Source organism: Pelophylax lessonae (genome assembly GCF_965119305.1).
Source record: "Pelophylax lessonae genome assembly, chromosome: 1".
Classification (NCBI taxonomy): Eukaryota; Metazoa; Chordata; class Amphibia; order Anura; family Ranidae; genus Pelophylax; species Pelophylax lessonae.
Window position 1 is genome coordinate 201,848,823 of NC_138768.1, and position 16,058 is coordinate 201,864,880.

The following is a 16,058-nucleotide window of genomic DNA, read 5'->3' on the forward strand; positions in this document are numbered from 1 at the left end:
CCTACAGTGTACTCAGCAGTGATTGGGGATAAGAGGAAGATCTTTTTCCTGACATTGGGCAGCAGATAGGTACTCAGATACCGTGATGGGCTGGAGACAGGTACTCTGATGGGCTGCAGATAGGTACTCAGGTACTCTGAAGGGCTGGAGACAGGTACTCGGGTACTCTGGTGACAGGTACTCTGGTACTCTGATGGGCTGGTGACAGGTAATCGGGTACTCTGATAACAGGTACTTGGGTACTCTTATGGGCTGGTGACAGGTACTTGGGTACACTGATGATATGTTCTCGGGTACTCTGATGGGCTGCAGAGAGGTACTTGGGTTCTCTGATGGGCTGGAGACAGGTACTCAGGCACTCTGGGCTGGAGACAGGTACTCGGGTACTCTGGGCTGGAGACAGGTACTCGTGTACTCTGATGGGATACAGAGAGGTACTCGGGTACTCTGATGGGCTGGTGACAGGTACTCGGTTACTCCGATGACAGGTACTCTGGTACTCCGATGACAGGTACTCGGGTACTCTGATGACAGGTACTTGGTTACTCTGACAGGTACTCAGAGTACCCGAGTACCTGTCATCAGAGTATCTGATGGGCTGGTGACAGGTACTTTGATGGGCTAGTGACAGGTCCTCTTTATTGGGGGGGGGGATCAGTATGTTTTGGTGTGCACTGTAATCGGTAAGTAGCTGTTACCGCAATCTCCTCCTCACACAGGATTGTTGTGTGAGGAGGAGAACACGGTAACAGCTAGTTACCGTGGTCTCTGTTGACTTTCATTGGCTCTTTACCCTGATCGGAGATGGGCTGTGTCAGAGTGACACTCTCCATCCCCTATCGCCACTCTGCGTGCCCCTGGGGGCGCTAACGAGCGGCATGCACGAGGAAAGTGCATGTGGCCGGCTGTAATTAGACACAGCCGGTCACATGGTAAAGAGCCATTTTTTTAATGGCTCTTTACACCGATCAGGGAGAGCAGCAAGAACAGGCGGACGTCATATGACGCTTGCCTGGATCGAGGGAGTGTTCCTGCCAGCGTCATTTTATAATGCGCCGGGAAGGAAGTGGTTAAAGCTAAACTTAGCCTTTAACCACTTCAGCTCCGTAAGGTTTAACCCCCTAATGACCAGGCCATTTTTTGCTATTCGGCACTGCGTTACTTTAACTAACAATTGCGTGGTCGAGCAACGCTGTACCCAAATACAATTGATGTCCTTTTTTTCCCACAAATAGAGCTTTCTTTTAGTGCAATTTTGCAATTTTTTAATTTTGCGCTATAAACTAAAAAAGAGTGACAATTTTTTAAAAAAAAACACAATATTTTTTAGTTTCTGCTATAAAACATTCCCAATAAAAAAAATTAAAAAAATCTAATTTTTTTTTATCAGTTTAGGTCAATTTGTATTCTGCTACATAATTTTTGATTAAAAAAAATACCAAAAAGCGTATATTAATTGGTTTGCGCAAAAGTTATAGCGTTTACAAACTACGGGATAGATTTTTGGACTTTTTTTTTTATTAGTAATGGCGGCGATTAGCGATTTTTAGCGGGACTGCGACATTGCAGCGGACAGATCGGACCCCTAAATTACATTTTTAACACGTTTTGGGGACCAGTGGCATTAATACAGTAATCAGTGCTAAATAATATGCACTGTTACTGTATAAATGATACTGGCAGGGAAGGGTTTAATTACTGGGGGTGATAAAGGGGTTAAATATATGCCTAAAGTGCTTGCTAACTGTGGGGGGGGGGGGGCTCTATGAAAGGCACACAGAGATCAGTGTTTTAGCTTAGCTGAAACACACGATCTCTGTGTGCCTATCTGACAGAAGAGCCGCCTGCTTTGTTTACCTAGGCAGACGGCTATTCTGTCAGTTTCCCCGAAGATTGCGGGAGGCCAGCGGCGATCGAGCCTTCTCCTCCGGTGGTCTGGCTCCCACTGTGTCTAATCACATTTAATTTACATTTTAGAGTCAAAACAGCATGACAAAATATGAGCAAGGCTAGAATTATGAAAGACAAGGGGCTCCCTAGGAAAGCACAGAAAAATAAGTTCTGCAGTGTGCATGGCGTGGCATGGTGAAGAAAGAACATGGCAGGTGACAGGGTCTTAAAGGGGGATTGAACAGAATCTGCACCTGCTGTAAATACTGCACACATATACCACAGTCCTTGTACCCACAAAATAAATAATTACTGTGTCAAAATTGACAGTCTCACAGACACAAATAAACCTCAGGACAAGGAAACATTTTTTCTTTTTCAATAAAACATTTCCATTATATATGTATTCATGCACACATGATATTTTAGTCTTACTGAGTCTTGCGGAATTGCATTAAAGTCAGCAACTGCTGAGACAATGAACACCTCGGTTAGATCTACAGCACAATTTATAGAGTGCAATGGTCACGAGTAAGTAAAAAATAAAACAACATATAGAGTGCAGCAGTCGGGATGAGCACCACGTTCATGGCAGAGTCCTCTCTTACATAAAAGTCCCCAACATTCTCTCTATAAATCAGAGTCCCCAGAGTGCAACCTTGCATTCGTGTCCCCAGAGTGCCACCTTAAATCAGTACCCCTAGAAAGCCCCCTAATATCAGTGCCCTCAGAGTGCCCCCTTACATCAGTCTCACCAGAATACCCCCTTAGACGATCCTAATCCAGAATGTCCCTTTAGAAGATCCTCCTCCAGAGTGCCCCCTTAGATGATCCTCCTCCAGAGTGCCCCCTTAGATGATCCTTCTCCAGAGTGCCCCCTTGGAAGATCCTTCTTTAGAGTGCCCCCTTAGAAGATCCTCCTCCAGAGGACCTTCACCAGTGGTGGGCCGCAAGCGGCTTATGGGAAAAAGCTTTTAAAAAAATCCTTGCTATAGGCTCTGTACTGTGCATGTGCAGTCTGCCAATAAGTGAACTGCCATCCTCTAGAGTGCCCCCTTAGATGATCCTCCTCCAAAGTGCCCATTTACATGTTCCTCCTCCAGAGTGCCCCTTAGATGATCCTCCTCCAGAGTGTCCCCTTAGATGATCTTCCTCCAGAGTGTCCCCTTAGAAGATCCTCCTCCAGAGTGCCCCCTTAGATGATCCTTCTTTAGGGTCCCCCATAAATGATCCTCCTCCAGAGTGCCCCCTTACATAATCCTTCTCCAGAGTGCCCCCTTAGATGATCCTTCTCCAGAGTGACCCTCTTACATGATCCTCTAGCAGAGTGCCCTCAGAGATGATCCTTCTCCAGAGTGCCTCCTTACATGATCCTCCTCCAGAGTGCCCCTTAGATGATCCTGCTGCAGAGTGCCCCCCTAGAAGATCCTCCTCCAGAGTTCACCCTTGAAAGATACTCCTCCATAGTGCCTCCTTATAAAATCCTCCTCCAGAGGACCTTCACCAGTGGTGGGCCGCAAGCAGCGCATGGGAAAATGCTTTTCAAAAAATCCTTGTTGTTGCGCATATGCAGTTAGCTAACTAGTAAAATGCCGAGCTCGTTGCAACTTCTGCGGTGGAGTGTATGAATATAAGATACACCTGTTGAGTGCCATGATGCCACTGTGAAGACATGTACCTAGACCTGACCCGCTTCCTGATCCGTGACAGAGCCTGGCAGTTCTGTAATTGGTTGGTTCCACAACTGCCCATGTGCAGTTCAGAATCGCCAACAAGGGGATTTTTTACAGGCACTTTTGTCCTGTCTACAGACATTGACAGACAGGAGAAAAGTGCCTGTTTTTTACAAACTATCTCTAAATTTACGGACAGTTGGCAACACTGAACAGACATCACCAGTTGACTAAACATAGGAGGAATAAGGGCTGGATAGCCCTGAAAGCATAGTACAGGTACAGTTTTTTTCCTTAACGTAAGTTAGTGCTAATGCTGGCTGACCATGGTCCTCCTTCCCGTTGCTCCATTGTTATAAACATGATAGATAATCTGAAGATAATTGTTTATGTAAAAATTTATGAAGGGACTCTCTTCAAAGGTCTACGGTAATATTACTAATATCCAAGTGCTCTCCATTAGAGGCTGTTTGACTAGATAACAATCTACAAAAGTGGCAAAATGGATTTTACTAAATAACAAAATATGAAATAAAGCTGCAAAATATTGTCCTTGTGGCATTAAATATTTTTCCCTCTTTATTTTTAATGGAATAAGGGAAAACTCCCTGTTTTGTCTTTAAGGTCCAAAGATGCGAGTCATACAAACGCACAGTACAAAACTGCTCCTGCATTGGTACAGGAGCGAAGAAATACCTGGCCGGCATTCCGTATACACAGGTTGGTATTTCAATAGCTTGAAGACCACAAGCTGATACTGTTATGTGGAGCTTTAAAATTGGGCCACTTATTCAAAATGGTAGATTGTTGATGACAAGCCCCAAGCCCTTTTACATCAGAAGCTAGTGTAGTAATTGAAGGGTTTTAGATGCAGCTTATCTGTCTCCTGTGGGGTGGAGGGAGGATACGTTGCTACTTTACCCCTAAAAAATAGTTTCAGCAAGTTGTTTTTCTAAGATCCATGATGCTGCTTACATGTGACCTTTTTAATGATAGTTGTAGGCATCACAACCTTTGAAGGTTTATCAGCAGGTGTTCCGCCTCCGTAGGCGGATCCGTGCTGCTCAGCGGGGAATCGATCCGCCGATCCCCGCTGAGCCGGCGGATGACAGCTCCGTCTCCGCTTGCAGTGCGGAGAGGGAGGTGTCACAGCTCCCGCTGCTCTCTATGGGGGATCGGATGAGAGCGGACAGACGATCATCCAATCCGATCCCTGAACGGATGGAAAAATAGGGTTTCCACCCGTCCAGATTTCACGGACAGGATCGGATACGGATGGCAGCGGGTGTCAGCGGAGGTGTCTCCACTGACATCCGCTGCCCCATAGAGCTGCATGGAGGATCCGATCAGATCCGCCTAAAAAACTGACAGGCGGATCTGATCGGATTGCCCGTGTGAAAGAGCCCTTATGCTGGCCATACACGCACAGAATTTCGGCCGTTTGCAGACTGAACGATTATTCGGCGGTTGAAAGCGAATTGGCCACTAACCGATAGAATAAACTTGTTTCAAGAATCGTTTTGATGAGCATAATGATCGTTCGATAACAATATGCGCAGTACGATTCAGTATATTATTTTAGTTTTTCGATTTTACCATAGACGTATACACTTTCGTTGAAGCGATAGGAATTTTCGCTATGGATCCATCGACATTAGCCGGGAGCAGGATCTAAATCGTAGGTAAACTTGTGTTCACTAACGGCCCCATAATCGAACGATCTTTCCTAAATCGACCATTTTCAGCCGAAATTCTGTGCGTGTATGGCCACCATTACTCTCCTCTACATCTTATGTGGATATCACCAAATCTAGTGGTCTTCTGCTGGATTTTGTGAGCTCACCTTGAAACTTTTCATGTAAATGTGTTTACCACTTTCAAATGCAAGTCAAACGCAAATTAACCTTTCTGACAGGAATTGGGAATAGCCATGATGGGAAGGCTGTGAGGACTGGAAAGTTTTGTTCCATTGAGTGCTATCTCAGCTTTTGTCCTTTCTGTCACTCCGTAATTGCACCTTATTCCTCTTACTTTTTCAACTGAGTTTATAGACCCATAATACAGCCATCAGTAGCTAAGTATCCATCTCTTCAGGAAGGAGAAAAATGCAGTTCTGGCCACCAACAGGATGCAAAGAAAAACAAACTGATGTATGAATACAGCATAATCATGCTAAGAGGGACAAAGCCTACTTAGTCATCTATCTTGTCCATCTTCTACAATAACCTGTGTGAAAAGCTCGGAAAATCAATTAAACAAAAGATGTTCCCTGTATTTACTGAGTGTTTTTTCTTTACAAACAACAAAAAAGTGAGTGAGCATGTGCCTTCGCTGTCATGCTAGCAATAGATTTTACAAGTTTGTTGTGGTAGAATGTTTTGTAATAACGGAGTAAATCATTGATTTCTACAAGTTGAAGCATATCACCACCATATGAGGAATAGTAAATAGATTGCAAAGCTTTCATAACTGTGGACTAAACTATAGAAATGAAGACAAAGCTGCTATGTAGTTGGGTACATTTACACGTGGACCATTTACTTGTTTACATATGTAAAATAAACCTTCAGGTTAGTTTACCTGTACTGTTTGTATTGGAGTGTTAGCCTGTTTACCCACGCTTTACATACACCTATACCAACTGCTCATTTTCAAAACAAACTAATTCTGTTTTTTTCTCTAAGACATTTTCAAGTAATCTGGACTGTTCATTGATTGATAAATCTGAAGGGGTGCTTACAATTGCAGGAGCTGATGAAATATTTAACAGGCCCTCCCAAGCTTCCTAATTGCAAAGCCATCTGTATTTGCACCTAGACACTCAGTGACCCACTGACAGACAGACAGACATTTTGGGGTTTATTTACCAAAGGCAAATTTACTTTGCACTCTGCATGAGCAATTGCTTCTGGGCTTAGTAATTGAGTAGAAGCTCTGCTGACTTCCTCATCCAATCATGTGCAAGCAAAAATTGTTTTATTTTTTTTAATTCTCCTTGCATGTGATTGGGTGTTGTTTACCAAGTGATTCTTTACCTTTTTTACTAATATCTGGAGCAATTGCAATTGTGGAGTTCATCTGCACTTTGCAAAGTGCACAGTCTAGTTGCTTTTAGTAAATCAATCCCAGCAGACAGCTATCGTCTTATTTTCTAGATCTCTGCTACAGACCAGTGTAGATTCTGTTAGCCCAGATGCCTTTTAGTTTCTTCAACCTCTGCTGCAGGCCATCTTAGAACTTTTTAGGCCTCTCCCATAAGCCAGTTTGGATACTTTAGGCCTATTCAGCCAGATAATAAACATATTCCTTCTTTTCTTTGTCTTTGCACCCTAGGCAAAGGCATGGGAGGCAATTAATGAACCTCTGTACTTACAGTCTCACCAGCCAGAGCATGGGAGGCAAAGGCATTTCTAGAAGATCTTACCAAATATTTATACTCGTCTTCAGCCCACATCAATGCCATAAACCCCTGACTGACCGAGGCACAGTGTTGGGGGTAACTAGTTACAAAGTAACTGATTACAGTAACTACATTACTTTTTTTGGTAACGAAGTAACGTAACTAGTTACAATACTAATATTGGTAACTACACTACTTTACTAGGCTATAGGACAGTGATGGCGAACCTTGGCACCCCAGATGTTTTGGAACTACATTTCCCATGATGCTCATGCACTATGCAGTGTAGATGAGCATCATGGGAAATGTAGCTCTAAAACATCTGGGGTGCCAAGGTTCGCCATCACTGCTATAGGAGGTAACTACACTACTTTACTAGGCTATAGGAACGCGCTTTCCTGCGTTACCCGAGCCGTGCGATACAATCGTTATTTCGAAGAATAGAGAGGGATGAAGTTTATGACTTTTTGTTGCACTTTATGTTTTATTCTGTTTTTTCAGCTTTTGTTCTCATGTTTCCCAAAGTCTGTGTTTATACAATAAACTCTATGCAGAAAGAGTGTCATGTATCTTCTTCTACACGGTCAACTAAGAAAGAGGAAAGTAAAGTAATAAGTAGTGAAGTTACTTTTCAAATGCAGTAACTAGTAAAGTAATCTCGTTACAATTTACAGAAGTAACTAGTAACTACCCCAACACTGCCGAGGCACAATAACTATTCATAACCCAGTACATTGTAAATTCTCATTCTATCTACTGGAGAGGACTCACAAAAAAGTTTTGCTTTACATACAATTTAATAAATTGGCTGATAAAGATTTTTGGATATCATTACAGTTTCCCCCCATAAATAAATCTTATTATCTTAATTAATTTAGTGACTGTTTTATCTTCATTTTCTATATTTAGGTATACTTCAGGTATTTACCTTTCCAGCATTGTTCACCTTAACATGCTTTTCACAGGATCTATCGTTACTTCCTGAAGTTAGACAGTGGCAGCTTCCAGCCCTGGGTGGAAGCCTCAGATGTGTCAGGTAACAGCTCTACAGACAGCTTGTCAATTATAAACGAATGGGCCGCACACTGATGCCATCACCAATGTAAACCAGCTTTAACATAATCAATAGAGGATTTACAACATATAAGGGTTGATTTACTAAAGACAAATAGACTGTGCACTTTGCGAAGTGCAGTTGCACTCTGCAAGAGCAGTTTCTCCAGAGCTTAGTAAATGAAGTAAAGGTTCACTTTGCAAAGAATACCCAATCACATGCAAGGAAAATAAAAAAAGCTGTATTTTTGCTTGATCATGACTGGATCATGGAAGTCAGCATTGCTTCTGCCCATTTACTAAGCCGTGGAGCAATTGCTCTTGCAGAGTGCAACTGTACTTTTCAAACTGCACAGTCTATTTGCCTTTAGTAAATCAACCTCATAGTCTTGTCTGTCCACCTCCTACTCCAATGTGTTCACCCCACAAAGGGCTTAATCATTGTCACCATCTCTTTGTGAGGTGAAACGCATTGGGGCAGGAGGTGGACAGGCGTGACTCTATGTTAGTCATCCTCTATTATATTAGATGGTCTTTGGTCAGTTATGGCATACTTGGCAAATGGTACAGCTGAGCAGGGATGTGCTCTTAGGCATGTACCTCATGCCAGCTGAGGCTACAGGAGAAAAGGCAAGTTTGGATCGGCATAGCTACTAGGGATGATCGAACTTTTGAAAAGTTCGGTTCGACCAGAACACCCGAATTTCCCAAAAGTTCGGTTCGGATTTCAGAACCCCATTGAAATCAATGGGACCCGAACTTCGGTAATCAAAAAACACAATTTTTAAGCCCTAAAACCCAATAAATGCCCCTAAAAAGTGCCTAGGGTTCTGGGTCATGCCCCATTAACTATTAATCACACAAAAAAAGTTCTTAAAAATTTTAATTTTTGATAAAAAAGCCAATTATTGACAAAAAAAAAAAAAGAGAGAGATTTTTTTGATTTAGTATCTGGGGGGTCTAAAAAGTGTACATGTGAAGTTTCAGCTCTGTAGCATGTCCAGAACCATGAAAAAAAAAAAAAGATAATTTTTCAGTAGAACAGGGATGTGGGACCCTCCTTTAACACCTATATGATCTTTTTTTCTGGTTCTGGACATGCTACAGAGCTGAAACTTCACAGGTACACCTTTTAGACCCCCCAGACACAAAATCACACAAAAAAAAGTTCTTAAAAACTGTTGATAAAAAAAGCCAATTATTGAAAAAATTAAAAAAAAAAGAGAGATTTTTTGATTTTTACTTTGGATTTCAGATCTGGTGGGTCTAAAAAGTGTACATGTGAAGTTTCAGCTCTGTAGCATGTCCAGAACCATACAAAAAAAAAAGATCGTTTGAATTAGAAAACTTTCAGCTCAGGGGGTTGGCTTCGCTGCTGTAACACCTTGCCGGTTTAATAGAAGGCATTTTTTTGGGTTCTTTGCAGTCAGGAAAAACATCTGAACTTGTGTATAGTGGTACTGTGCACAAGTTCTGATGTTTTGCCTGCCTCCAAAAACCCCCAAAAAATGCCAGAAAAATCACACCTGGGCATTTTTTTTTTTGACGCTAGCGTTTTTTTTGGCATATTTTGGGGTTCTTTTGAGGCAGGCAAAACATCTGAACTTGTGTTTAGTGGTATATATACACACATAATTATATGTATATAGACACCTAGCCATATATAGGTGTGATAGTAGCAGAAATATATTACTGTAAATGATTTCATTAGCGCAAGCATATATTTCTGCTACTATCACACCTATATATGTCTAGGTGTGTATATAAATATATGGATGTGTGTATATACACCACTATACACAAGTTCAGATGTTTTGCCTGCCTCAAAAGAACCCCAAAAAATGCCAGCAAAAACACACCTGGGCATTTTTTTTTTTTTTGACGCTAGCGTTTTTTTTGGCATATTTTGGGGTTCTTTTGAGGCAGGCAAAACATCTGAACTTGTGTATAGTGGTATATATACACACATAGTTATATGTATATAGACACCTAGCCATATATAGGTGTGATAGTAGCAGAAATATATTACTGTAAATGATTTCATTAGCGCAAGAATATATTTCTGCTACTATCACACCTATATATGTCTAGGTGTGTATATAAATATATGGATGTGTGTATATACACCACTATACACAAGTTCAGATGTTTTGCCTGCCTCAAAAGAACCCCAAAAAATGCCAGCAAAAACACACCTGGGCATTTTTTTTTTTGACGCTAGCGTTTTTTTGGCATTTTTTGGGTTCTTTTGAGGCAGGCAAAACATCTGAACTTGTGTATAGTGGTATATATACACACATAATTATATGTATATAGACACCTAGCCATATATAGGTGTGATAGTAGCAGAAATATATTACTGTAAATGATTTCATTAGCACAAGCATTTATTTCTGCTACTATCACACCTATATATGTCTAGGGGTATATATACAGACATATATGTGTATATATACCCCCTATACACAGGTTCAGATGTCATGTCTGACATCAAACATGTCCTCAAAAAAGCACTGGCAGTGGCAGCCCCTGCAGCATAAAAAATGCTTGGCTGGTGAGAAGCCATATGGGTGTGCCGAAGCAATTCAGAGAAATTATCATTTCTCTATAGCGGTCACCCTGCTATGAAAGGGTTTTGTCACCCTGCCATAGCAGTCACTGCCAGTTAACCCTACACTACACTACGGTCCCCTTACACTTAACACTTTCCCTACAGAAACTAAATTTTTGAAGCTAACTTAAGTGTAAAGGAGCACTCTAACTACACTAGATATCCCTTTCCTCACACTAATAAATAGCTAAATTACACTTTTAAAGTAAAATTAACAGAACTGCTTCCACTCTCTTCCATATCAAGTATAACAATGCTAGGAATATGGCGGGGGCGATCTTATATACTGGGGGGCGTATTCACTAATGATTGGTCTAGGGACCCCCTAGTCACTCCAATCACATTCCTAGCATTCTCCCGCCCCCTCAATTGGCTTTTGCTAATGGTTCTGGTCCAATCACGGGCTTTTAAAGCCCATTTCCTGAAGCATTGCATTTTGGGCGGTTCTGGTTGCCGAATTCCGAACTTTTTGGGCAAAAAGTTCTAAATTCGGCCGAACCTCGAACACCCAATGTTCGGGCCGAACCGATGGTCGACCCGAACAGTTCGATCATCCCTAATAGCTACTACTCATTACATAAACTGTGAACTCTCCAGACAATTTCAAAACATTATATATTTTTTAATGCATTTCATATGACAGGCTTTCCTGATAATGTGCTCTGCTCCAATCACTACATGAACATTAACCCAAAGCTTTTAGGTCCCGTTCACACCTTCAGCCATTTTCTACTTAAAGCTTGTAGCTCTAAAACACTCAAAAAGCCAAATCCTATTCATTTCAGTGGCCCCTGTTCACATCTGAGCATTCTGTTGCCTCAAGCCAAACGTCTGTCCCTCAGAAAAGTACATGAGCTTCTTTTTGACCCCTTAAGCGTCGTACACACGCAACGAATTTCCGCCGACCGGTCGTCCGTCTTTTGTCCAGAGTGGTGTCTGTTGGTTGGAATGTGCTCTAGACTGCACACGAATTTTCCTGCACGACAGAATTCTACTTCAGAAGTGATGTCATGTGTTGGATTGCTTTGTATGTGTTCTTTCATCTCTGGGCATGCCTAGTCTTGCTCATAAGATTTTTCCTCTTTGAAATCTGTACTAATGAGACGAAAATCGGACGTGTTTTGATGGTCGACAAAAATTGTATAGCCTGCACACGAGGATTTTTTCGGCCGAAAAGTCGGAGTCGGTTGTCGGAAGCATCATACTAACAAGCCGAAAATCGGCAGATCGGTCGTCGGACGAAAATTCCCGGCCGAATTTCGACTCGTGTGTACGGGCCTTAAGACTTAAATAGAAACACCTGACGTGAGCATTTTAGGAGCATTTTACAAGCATTTTCTGCTCAAATGGCAGCTCTCTATGCTTGTAATACACTTCTAAAACGCATTAATAATGCTTGTAAAAAGCTGCAAAAACGCTTTAAAAAATGCCCGAAAAACGCTAGGGAGGGCTACGCTCAGGTGTAAATGGAGACTTATTTTATGCAAGTACAAGCAATTCCATGAACTAGAAACTAAAGCAGCCTTTTCCATGTTCAGTGATCAAGGCCAGCAAATTCTTTACAGGGACTAATGTTCAGTTTTACAGATCAGGTGTTGTTATCAGTTTATGGTATAATTGTAATATTTACTTTAGCATAATAGCTGTCATATGCCTACTATTATCATTGACGTTATCTTTCCTACTAACAGATGCATGTGTAGGTCAGTGTCCTTCCCCTTTGATCACTTCTAACTGTGTGATTGCTTTCGAGAATCTTTAGGAATCAGGTAATCAGCAAATCTTCAGCAAACAAGTCACATGATAGCTTATCAAAAGCAGAATCCTAAAAATTTTACTTTCTTTCATACATAAGAAAACAACAGCAAACCTCTTCAAAGAAAATCTTTACTAAGAGAAATAGGGGGGCTGCCACTGCTGACTCCTCATTCAGAGAATGCCTATTGCCTGGCTGTAAAAATTATCAAGTGGTTCATTAATCTGAAACAAAGCACAGATCAGTTGCTCAGACTTCACTTTAAAGCGGAGTTCCGGACCAATTCTTTTTTTAAGCAAAAAATACCCCTAGAATAGTCAGGGCTAGTACATTTAAACAACTATATCATCTAAACTGTCCCCTGTTTAGTTTAAATGCAGCATGAATTACTTACTTTGTGAAGTTCTTGTCCAGCGCGGCCATCTGCGGAGTGGGCAGCTGAAGCCACAGTGTACCTCTTCCTGGATTTTGCGAATCCCAGAATGCTATACCCTCGTCACTTCCGGGGCAGGCGTGTCATCCCACAGCTTCCTGCGCATGCCCAGAAGCTGTTCTCCATCCATAGGCAGAGAATGACGTGCCTGCACCTGAAGTGACGAGGGTCACCGGTGCAGGCGCATTGACTCCTGGGATTGATGACACTCATCTCCCAGGAGTCCATGGAAAGCAGGAAATGATGTTGGTGGCCGCATAAGGAGGAAGTGGGAGGAAGTGAAGTTATTCTTTATTAACAATAAGGTAACGGAACATAAAAAAAATAGCCAAATCGAGTTTAGAAAGGGATATAGGTATGCAAGATGTGAAGTGTAAAATTAAGGTGGAACTCCGCTATAATTTCTTCTGCTGAATGCTTGATCCAGCTCAGCAAATGGGACAGTTGGGTAACAAGCATTTTCAAAAAGAAGTCAGCAATTGTATACCCCTGCATGGTCTCAACTGTAGGTTTCTCTTTACAAGGTTGACTATATGGTTTTACTATTCATGTGTATGTGAAACTTATCTGTGCATGTTATTATTTAGGAAACCTTGTTTCAATGTATATGTAGCACTACTCCCATGGGAGCTGCTGGTTATGGGTTCCCCTGGGTTACCATTAGCAACAACAGAACAGTCTGGCATTATTCCAAGTGTTTTACCTAAGACAATAAATAGTCCAGTATCTTTGGTTTTTAGATTTTATTTGGAACTTGGATAGAAGAAGGAAATGAGTGGGATACTCCAACTTAAAGAACTATGCACAATAGGCTGTGACAACTTAAATAGAGCTGAATAGTGCTGGTTAACGCTGTATAATGCTGAGCAATACTGAGTAACGCTGAATAGAGCTAGTCACTTTGCCCTTGGCTGTGAATGAAGTAATAAAGCTTCCTGAGGTAAACTGTATCCTGAGGTAAGCTATACTCTGAAGTAAACTGTACTGCTGAACAACTTCAGTGCCCTTCCTGGCACCCCCTTTGTCCCTAATCTTCAGGGTTAACTACTTAGCACCCCCTTTCCTGTAACACTCTGTGTGAGCTGGCTCCTTGATCCCCTGACTTCTCTGGAGTGGTCTCCTCTCCTAGGCAGACCCTTAAGTCTTCTGCCCAACAGCTCCACTGGATCCTCTGCAGCCCAGCTCCACACTTGGTTCAGCAGGCTGACTGCCTGAACCACCTTCCTCACATCAGCAGGAGGAGAGACAGCCATCCACCTCCTCCTGGGACTTTGCTCCCTCCAAAAGACGCTCTGTCACATGCTCCCTCTGGATTTATAGCCAATCCCAGGATGCATTGCAGCAATGCCCACCCACTGAGACAGCCACAAACCCTAGTGTGCTACTGGTTAGGTTTCCTCCACTGTCCAACAAGCTCCCTTATTGGATACAGGGGGGAGACTCCCTTAGACCCAATAAATCACACCTGGAAACATGTGACAGGCTAAACTAACAGATCTGGCTCTCCTAATAAGCAGAACAGAGCCACCAAATGTGTATTCCTAGCACCTACCTAGGAGGGTGCTACATAAAGATTACAACTACATATGTTCACGAAGCAGACATATTTGCTATTGTGTATGCACACCTGTATTCCATAGTATTACGGAACAGCAATTGTGTTTTAGGCCTCGTTCACACTGGGGCGATCCGACTTGGGGGGGGCGACCTCCGAGGTCGCGGTGCGAGCAGCGCGCCGCGACCTCGGAGCGGCCGGCACGGACTTCATAACATTGAAGTCTATGACGGTCGCTCCGGGTCGCCCCAAAGAAGCTCCGGACCCTTTTTCTAAGTCGGAGCGACTTGTGTCGCTCCTATTAGAACGGGTCCGCAGCTTCCCTATGGAAGGCGACCTGTGAGGCGACCAGGTGAACGGGGACTAACTCTTTTATTTACAATAAAGTGAAACTTCTGACTAACAGCTGAAAGCACAGTTAAAGCAGTAGTAAATCCCGCTTTGTGATTTTACCTACAGGTAAGCCTATAATAGGGCTTATCTGTAGGTAAAATTAAAATCTCCCACACGTGCACCGTTTAGGTGATATTCACCCTGGATACAGCCAGTGACATCATTGCGGCTCGGCCAATCACACAGTCGGAGAGCATGAACATGGAAGGAAGACCAAGGGAAGATGTCAGCCCTCTCAGCAGTGACAGCGTGCCACGGGAGGGCTTTGTTCTAAGGTAAGTATTTCATAATGTGCGTATGCGATGCATACTAACACATTACGCCATTGTCTTACAGTTGTTTTTTTGTTTTTTACCATCTGCGGTTTACAACTGCTTTAAATATATATATGTTTACTGTTTTACTAACTAAAGGTTTTGGAATTTTGTAAAAGCAAACTTGTGATCCATGCACTTTGGCCACACTGCACACCCTAATTTCCAACATCAGCATTTCAGCTTCTTGGGAGAAAAATGCAGCATACTGTTTCCCTTCAAGCTGGCCATACATGGATCAAAACTCCGCTGGTTCAGCAGGGACCAGCAGAATTTCGATTCATGTATGGGCACTGTGGTTGTTCAGAAGTTGATCTACCAATCGACTTCTGTACAACTGCCCTGTCCTGTTTTTCCTTCTCCATCAGAGCCACAGGTTATAGACTGCATCAGTGTATTCTGACGGCGGGGAAATCTTTCTGCTGTCAGATTCTCCTTTCCACTTTGAATGTGTGGATGGGAGAATCAGGTAAGTTTTCAAACTGCTGGTTGAATGAAAAAAATGACTAATGTATGAGCTGGCCATACATTAAAGGAGAAGTAGGGAAAACTTTCTTGGCCTTCCTTCTCCTGTAGGTCACAGGAGTGCACTTGGTTCTGCATTCCTGTGACCTGTATTCAGCTAACAGCTAAAGCCCACTGTCGGCTGACATCAGCTGGTCCAGGTACCTGGATCAGAAGCTGGCTCGGCCTCTCAACATGGCGCTGAGAGCCTGAGCCAGCCTCTTCTGTCCCCTCCACAGCCAAGCACTCCAGTGACCTCTGGAGGGGCAGAGCAGAGAGCCGATGACTGACAGTCACCAGCTCTCTGCTCGCTGAAGACTGAGAAGGAATTGAACAGCAGTCTCAGTTATTGGTCTTAGAGGTGGCAGGGGAAAGATGCAGCATCCCACTGAGGTGAGTATGTATGTTCATTTAGTTCACAACCCACACTTCTTCAGCCCACACCAAACTTCTGGTTCGTTCTCCTAGGTGTTTCC

The 16,058-nt window shown here is 42.7% G+C and overlaps 1 protein-coding gene across 2 annotated transcripts in view; it reads left to right on the plus strand.

Moving 5' to 3' along the window:
- GRAMD2B (GRAM domain containing 2B) overlaps positions 1-16,058 on the plus strand; it is a 309,850-nt gene that overhangs the window by 146,772 nt on the left and 147,020 nt on the right. The window contains exon 3 of one of the 2 annotated variants that reach the window (XM_082272825.1): positions 4,188-4,283. The exons of the other annotated variant lie outside the window; for it this stretch is intronic. Coding sequence (XP_082128951.1) covers positions 4,188-4,283 — 96 coding nt within the window. The remainder of the gene's footprint in view (positions 1-4,187; positions 4,284-16,058) is intronic. 2 annotated transcript variants of the gene reach the window in all.